This window comes from Urocitellus parryii, chromosome 5 (assembly GCF_045843805.1).
Source record: "Urocitellus parryii isolate mUroPar1 chromosome 5, mUroPar1.hap1, whole genome shotgun sequence".
In the NCBI taxonomy this organism is placed as follows: domain Eukaryota; kingdom Metazoa; phylum Chordata; class Mammalia; order Rodentia; family Sciuridae; genus Urocitellus; species Urocitellus parryii.
The window spans coordinates 27103821-27112388 of record NC_135535.1 but is presented as its reverse complement, the minus strand read 5'-3'; the positions used below and the strand labels follow the sequence as shown (position 1 = coordinate 27112388).

The window sequence follows — 8568 nt, the reverse complement described above, 5'->3', positions numbered from 1 at the left end:
GAATTTAAAGTATATCTGATTCTCTTTTTTTAATTGGTTGTTCAAAACATCACACTGATCTTGACATATCATATTTCATACTTTTGATTCTCTTAAAATGAAATAATTAAAAAGTAGCTAGCTGTGTGACTTCCAAGGAACCCCTCAAGTCACTAAAGTTTTTTAAGTTTGTTTGTTTGTTTGGAATGAGAAGGAATGTTAAACAGACAGTCACTGGATTTCAGTAGACTATTTAGATATGGCAGCTCGAATCACATTATCCTCATTATCCTCATTATGCTCATTATCCTCAGTAAAGGATGCTAATGGGAACTAGGCTCTACTTATCTCTTCTGAAGAGCTAGAAGTTTTCCTTGAAGTTTCAGAAACCTTTGTCCTCACCCCAGTCTCCTCATTTACTGCAGATTCCACCTTCTGCTCCTCCCCACGGGAGATGCAGCCACCAGCCTGTGACTGTCCTTTGGGAGAGGACCAAGAAGTGCCAGAGGAAGGGTGGCCCTTGGATTTGGAAACTCAGCCACCTCACTGTGCTCCAGAGAACAGCAACCCAGACGCTGTCTCCTGGAAGCTTCCATCCGTCGGTCCTCTTAGTTTTGTGGGGAGAACAGAGTCTTCCTGTCCTGAAGCGCCACCCCAGGGCTGTGGGACCTCTCCTCAGGGGCCCTGGAACCCGTCCAAGAAGCTCTGTGAGAACCAAGGGAACCTTCTCCAGTTTGACCGGCAAGCCCCCGGCCGCATCTCCACCTCTCCCACCTTGAGGAGATTAAGGGGCAGTAGCCAGGGGTCTTCCATCTCGCCACCTCACCAAGATGTCTTGGATGTGTCCACCCAGAAAAGCTGGAGAGATCCTACAGGCTCCCCAGGTCACCTTTCCCAGAGTCTACCTGGAAGCCCAAGAGATTCTTCACCTTCCCTCTCACCCCTGAGACCCCGCTCAGGACGGCTTTCAGATCCTGAAAGTACCCTCAGCACAGCTGACTCCTTCAAGTCCCCAACCAGGACCCCTGATGAACATGTCCTTCTTGCATTTCGGCCCATCAATGAGGGGTCTCCTCACTGGGCCTCTCTTCCAGGGCAAGAAGGCCACTCAACGCCCAGCCCTACTGCAGGGTCCCCAAGACCTCAGGTAACTCAGCTCTAAGCCTCCTGCCTAGCACTTGGTGGACTGAAAAGCAAAACAGGTCTCAGGGTTGCCCACTCCCCCCAGGACCAAGGGGCCCCAGGATGGGAGACAGCACAGGAAGACAGGGTTGAGGGGACAGAAACACCCTTTAGAAGCATTGGCTGTCAAGTCAAAGAGGTGTCCCATTTGGAGGAAGGAAAATGAATGCTAGCCTAATTCACCTTCTCCTGTGTCCTTGAAGGCCCACTCTAAGGTGAGGCTAACTGTGGTCTGTCGGGCATTGATTGGGTAGTGGCGGTGGTCCTTTGGCAAACCACCATTTGAAGACAGAGCAAGGCTGAATTAAAAGAGGAGAAAGAGCTAATTATTTAAATTCTTCATTCCCTGCCCCCTCACCCCCCCACCCTCCAAATCCAGAACATTTTAACTGAGAGAGTTTATAGGGTTTTTTTTTTTTCTTCAAGAATCTGCTTTCAGCCAGGCACAGTGGCGCATACCTATAATCCCAGCAGCTCAGGAGGCTGAGGCAGGAGGATCTCAAATTCAAAGCCAGCCTCAGCAAAAGTGAGGCACTAAGCAAGTCAGTGAGTCCTGTCTCTAAATAAAACACAAAATAAGGCGGGGGATGTGGCTTAGTGGTCGAGTGCCCCCAAGTTTAATCCCTGGTTCCATGGCTCCCACACCCCAGAAAAGAAAAAAAAAGTCTGCTTTGAAATATTGGATGGGTTCAAGCAAGACTAAAACAAAGACTTTTAAATTTTATTTCAGGGAGAAGAACTGCATCAATCCAGGTGTGTATACGTTGGTTGTCTCCCATGCCATGACACCTGTGCACCATTTTCTTTTACGACTTTATTTCTGTTCTGACCTGATGATGATGTTGTAATCAACACCCAAGTCACTCTCACTCATCACGCAGGAGTGCAAGGTGCAAGAGTCTTGAGTTCAGGAGTCTCCTTTGAGGGCACAGCATTTTGCCATCTCTTTGAGTGCAGGGTATGATAGACACCACAGGCACTCATAGTTTTCATTTTGAGTTGTCAATGTCTTGGCCTGTGACTTCATTAGCATCCATTTAAGTAATAGCTTTCGTCTGGGTAGAGAAAATGGAAAAGGCAGAAATATTCAATAGTTTTTTTTCAGAGAGAAATTCAAAGGACAAGGATTAAAGGAACAAGATGTCCTGCTTGATTCTAGCCTGACCTTTAAAATGCCTATTATGATAGACTCTGCCTTTATCTAAAATGCAAGTGGATTGTGTCATTTCAGAAACCAGCTCTGAACATTCAGTGCGACCTCCAGGTTGTAGCAGCAGAGTTGCTATCCCTCCCAGGGATGAAAAACTTCTATAGCAGGAATGGAAAGATCCATGCCCAATTTAATCCATCCAGTTTATGGCATTGGAAAGAAAGCCCTTGTCATGTTTGGAAAGCCACAGATGAGCCGTGGGGGAATAACCCACTGTTTTATTACTAGGACTCAATCTTCAAGCCACAGTTTGCTATTCATAAATCTATACAGTCTTTGACCCTGATTTGCCAAAATAGAAAAGTTTAATATGAAGAGTAAAGATAGAGGATATTTATCAAGCCCCAAGAAAATGCAAATCATTGTGTCTAGGGTATCAGTTAGCTATTGCTACATAACAAGCAACCCCAAAACACTTAAATGCTATCATTTCCCATAAATCCATTTGTCCACTGGGTTCACTTTCCCTAGGCTGGGCTCAGTTGGATATTTCTATTCCAGATGTCCCTTATCCTTTCCCTAGGACCATATTCCCCTCACAGAAAAGGGAGAGGTTCATGGGAACAAGCAGAAACACGTAAGGCCTCTAGGGCCTGAGCTCTGAACATTGTCTAATTTTATTGGCCAAAGCAAGTCACTTGGCTGAACTCAGAGCCAGGCAATTACACGTCACCATGAGTAAGAGGGCACTGAAGTGTTGTGTGGGAAAGAATGTGGACAGATTGGTGAAGATGGGACCATTGGTAGAAATCTTCTATAGGAGTGAAGCAGAATAATACTCTAAAATCACACCTAATACAGGTGTGTCTGAGAGTGAGGAGGAGAATAGTCTCAGAGAAAGGTAACAGTGTCAATTAGAGTCAGGTCAGGTAGGGTCTACTAGATGTTTAGGAATTTTGTTTCTTACCCTAACAGCAGTGTGAAGGCATTGAGTGGATTGGTATCATCCGATGGACATAGGATGGACATGGGTGGTCTCAAGCAGAGCAAATACAATGTCCGAGCATGAGAAGCTGGTAGGTTAGGCTACCGTGAGCCCAATGGAGTTAAAAAGTATCTCCATGGACAAGAGATGCAGGAGATATAATCAGCTAGGCTTGGTGAGGGGTGAAAGGAAGAAAGTTGACATGAATGACCTGTGAGCTGCTTACACAACTGGGTGTTCAATGTTTCCATTACTGAGCTAGCTCAACTTTGAAAGGAATTTTTTTTTTCTGATTACTGTTCTCTCTCTTCTTCTATAATATGTGCATGAATTCGTACTCACTCCAAACCCTTTCCTATCACCAAAGAATGCCTCCTGAAACAAAAGTCTTTACAATACATTCTTACTAAAGTGTGAAAGTCTTCAGGCTTAATATATATGCTCTCACATTTGCAAGTAGAGCCAGTACATTCCTCCCTTTTTGGATTTCCCTGCACCTTTTAAATGCCTGCATCCTGGCATCCAAAACAGTGTATTGTGTTTCCTTTGCATTTATCTGCTTCCCAAATCAAACCTTCCTGAGATCAGAAATCACTTCTTAATTAGCTTCAAATCTCCAGTACTCTGTACCCAACTGGAGTCCACTTCCAAAAACCCCTACTCAGTAAAGGATTGGTGGTTAAAAGAAAACAAGCATGCTGGCAGGATGCTTAGCTTACAATGTCTTTTTATCCCCGATGTATTTCATTGTGAAAAATTACATAGCTAGAAACAGAAGCGTGTTGGAATTTTAAGCATCAGGATGTGAGGGAAGGACATTTCCTGGGTAGGGAGGGCCTCCTGGCACTCCTTACATTCTATATACACAAAAAGCTGCCTGCCTGACCTCATTTTCAGGTCAGCCCTGCAGCTGAGAAGGGAATGTACATATTATATTTCTGTGAGAATAAAAGCTATCCTTCAGCACTCAAGGAAATGGGAAGAAAGCTAAATAGATCCAAATGAGCAAGTAGGGCAATATTATCATAAAAACCAACGGACAAGTTATTTGAAAGTCTATTTTGAGGAAGAAATCACATAAAAATAACAGTAAAACTTCCCTGGAAGGCCGATCCCTCTGGGGTTACCACTAGAGGGCAGCATAACATGGAGTTAAAAGCGACTGGAGTCAAAGGCCTGAGTTTGAATCCCATCTCCATTTATTTCTGGCAACGGGATCTTGGGTAATTTCTGCAACTGCTGGAAATAGATGTTTTCATCCTTTGAGATACAAAGAGTAATCATCTCATAAGCCTTTGACCCTGATTTAATACTACAGCTCAGTAGTCACTTCAGAAACCAGCTCTGAACATTCAGTGTGACCTCCAGGTTGTAGTAGCAAACACCGTTCATTCATTTGTTCTGCATTTCCTGTATGCAAGGCATTGATGTATTCTTTCTAAAATATTATGATGCCAGAGTTAAACGATTGATCAAGAAAAATTCATCTGATTTGTCTGAACATTAAGTTTATACAATATTAAACCTTCCACAGACTTTCATTTAAAAAATGTTATGTACCTAGCATGTAACAGTGTCATGCTAGAAAACAGAAATACCATAAATGGAGAAGATTCTCAGTAAGATTTTTCCCCCACATTGTTTTATTGGTGCACAATGATGTGATTTGTTGTTACATGTTCATGCATGCACACAATATAACACTGTGATTTCACCAATATCCCTTCCCAGCAATTCCCCCTTTTCTCCCTACCTCTCTCTCCCCGGTCCCTTTCCCCTATTGATTTCCCTTTGATTTTCATGAGACTCCCCCCACCACCACCACCTTTCTTTTCCTTTTTCGTCTCTATCTTCCACATAAGAAAGAAAACATATGACCTTCTACCTTCTGAGTTGGACTTATTTCACTTAACATAACGGTCTCCATTTTCCTGCAAATGCCATAATATCATTTTTCTTTATGGCTGAATAAAATTCCATTGTGTATATATAGCACATTTTCTTTATCCATTTATCCACTGATGGACACCTAGATTGGTTCCATAGTTTAACTATTATGAATTGTGCTTCTATATAAACCGAGGTATGCATGTATCACTGTGGTAAGATAACTTTAATTCTTCAGGATAAATACTGAGGAGTGACATAGCTGTGTCATAAGGTAATTCCATGCCTAGTCTCTTGAGGAAACTCCATACTGATTTCCATAATGGTTGTACTAATTTACAATCCCACCAACAGTGTAAAAGTGTTCTTTTTTCTCCACATCCTCTCCAGCATTTATTATTGTTCCTGATGACTGCCATTCTGACTCGTGTGGGATGAAATCTCTGTGTAGTTTTAATTTGCATTTACCTAATTGCTAAGGATGTTGAACATTTTTTCATACATTTGTTGGCCATTTGTCTTTCTTCCTTTGAGAAGTGTCTGTTAAATTCATTTTCCCATTTATTAATTGGGTTATTTTATTTTATGGGTGTTAAGTTTTTTTTTTTAATATATTCTAGATATTAACCTCTTCCAGAAAGGAACCTAGCAAAGATGTTATGGTGTAGGTTCTCTCTTCAGATTCTTAATTATTTCCTTTGCTGTGCAAAAGCATTTTAACTTAATGCTGGCCCATTTATTAACCGTTGGCATTATTTCCTGAGCTTTTGGGGGTTCTACTGAGGAAGTTGTTGCCTGCACCTATATGCTGGTGTGTTGACCCTGTGTTTTCTTCTAGGGGTTTAATATTTTCTGGTTAATTCCTAGGTCTTTGATCCATTTTGAGTTGAATTTTGTGCAGAGTAGTAAATAAGAGTCTAGCCTCATTCAACTACATAGGGATAGCCAGTTTTCCAAGCACCATTTGTTACAAAGGCTGCTTTTCTCCAATGTGCTTTTGGTACCTTTGTCCAGGATCATTTGACTATATCTGGGTATTTGTCTCTTGTGTCTTCTATTCTGAATCATTGGCCTATGTGTCTGTTTTTATGCCATTTGTTACTTTAGCTCTGTAGTACAATTAGAATTCAGGGATTTTGATGCCTCCAGCATTGCTTTTTGGGGCTTAGAATTGCTTTGGCTATTCTGGATTTTTCCTTCTTCCAAATGAACTTTAGGACTGTTTTGTTTTGTTTTGTTTTGTTTTTGTTTTCCTATTCCGTGAAGAAGGTCACTAGTATTTTGATGGAGATTGCATTGAATCTGTACATTGCTTTTGGTAGAATGGGCATTTTAACAATATTAATTCTGCCTATCCACGAGCATGGGAGGCCTTTCTATCTTCTAGTGTTTTCTTCAATATCTTTCTTCAGTATTCTATAGCTTTCCTTGTAGAGGTCTTTCAATTCCTTGGTTAGATTGAGGCTGTTTTGAATGGGATTATTTTTTCTTGATTTCTTTCCATCAGACAGTTGATATATAGGAAAAATACTGATTTTTGTATGTTGGTTTTGTAACCTGTTACTTTGCTAAATTTGTTTATTAGCTAAAGCAGTCTTTTGGTGGAGTTTTTTGGATCTTCTAAATATAGGATCATAACATCAGCAAACAGTGATAATTTTACATCTTTTTTTCTTATTTTTGTTCCTTTTATTGTCTAATTTCTCTGGCTAGAATTATGTTAAATAGGAGTGGTGAGAGTGAACTCCTTGTCTTGTTCCATATTTTAAAGGAAATGTTATCAATTTTCCCCCATTTTCTATGAGGTTGGCTTTGGATTTTTGCATATAGCCTTTAAGATGTTGAAGTAGTTTCCTTCTATCCTTAGTTTCTTCAGTGTTTTTATCTTAGCTGAATTTTGTCAAAGGCTTTCTCTGAATCTATTGAGATGACTAAGTGATTTTTGTTCTGAATTTTATTTATGTGATGAATTGCATTTACTGATTTGCATATGTTAAAACATCCTTGCATCTCTGGGTAAATTCAACTTGGTCATGATATACAATCTTCTAAATATATTGTTGAATGCAATTTGCTAATATTTTATTAAGGGGTTTTGCATCTATTTCCGTCAATAATATTGATCTATAGTTTCTTTCCTTGATGTGCCCTTATGTGGTTTTGGTATGAGTGTGATAATGGTTTCATAGAATGAATTTGGAAGTGTACTATCTCTATTTCATGGAATAATTTGAGGAATATTGGGATTTGTTTTTCTTTAAAGATCTGGTAGATCTTAGCTAAATCTTTAGCTAAGAAATCATCTGATCCTGGGCTTTTTTGTTGTTGTTGTTGAAAAGATTTTTATTACTGCTTCTATTGCATTTCTGGTTATTGGTCTATTTAGATTTCCCATATCCTTTTGATTAAATTTTGACAGGTTGTCTGTGTCTAGAAACGTAGCCATTTTTTTTCTATATTTTCCAATATATGGCTGTCTTTGCATGTAAGTATTCAATTCACTGTATTTTTGTTATGTCTGTTATGATTTCTTCTTTTGCATCTCTAATTTTATTAATGTGGGTCTTCTGGCTTTTTATTTTGGTGAGCTTGGCTAAGAGCTTATCAATCTTGTTTCTCCTTTTGAAGAAACAATTCTTTGTTTCATTTATCCTTTGTATTTTTTTTTCTATTCTCAATTTCATTGATCATTAAGCTCTGATCTTAATTATTTTCTTCCTTATACTGGTTTTGAAATTGGGTTTTTCCCCCCCAAGGATCTTGAGACACATCATTAGGTTGTTTTTTTGAATATTTTTGATTTTCTTATGTAGGCACTCATAGCTATAAACTTTCCTCTTAGAAATACCTACATAGTGCCTCAAAGGTTCTGGTATGTTGTATCATTATTCTCATTTGAGTCTAAGAATATTTTAATTCTCCCTTGACTTCTCTATCACCCATTTATTTTTCAAAAATATATTATTCCATCTCCATGTGTTTATATAGTTTCAATAGAGTTTTGTCATGTTAATTTCTAATTTCTTTCCATTATGGTCTGATAAGATGCAAGGGATTATATAATGTTTTGTATTTGCTAAGAGTTGCTTTGTGGTCTAAAATATGGTCTATTTTGTAGAAGGTTCCATGGGCTGCTGAAAAGAAAGTTTATTCAGCTGTTGTAGGACGAAATATTCTATAGATGTCTATTAAGATCACTTGATTATAATATTTTTCAAGTCCAAAGAATCTTTACCAACTTTATGTCTGGATGACCTATCCAATGGTGAGAGATGTGTTGAAATCACCCAGTATTATTGTGCTAGGTTCTACCTGAAGATTCAATTTGAGTAGTGCCTCTTTTATGTAATTACTTCCACCCACATTTGGGGCATATTTATTATGG

At 39.4% G+C, this 8568-nt stretch overlaps 1 protein-coding gene across 1 annotated transcript in view; it reads left to right on the top strand.

Moving 5' to 3' along the window:
* Positions 1-433: 433 nt before the first annotated feature.
* The window catches only part of Plekhg7 (pleckstrin homology and RhoGEF domain containing G7), a 63109-nt gene continuing 54974 nt past the window's right edge, over positions 434-8568 (top strand). Inside the window, exons 1-2 of the mRNA XM_077799041.1 lie at positions 434-1126; positions 1892-1914. Coding sequence (XP_077655167.1) covers positions 434-1126; positions 1892-1914 — 716 coding nt within the window. The remainder of the gene's footprint in view (positions 1127-1891; positions 1915-8568) is intronic.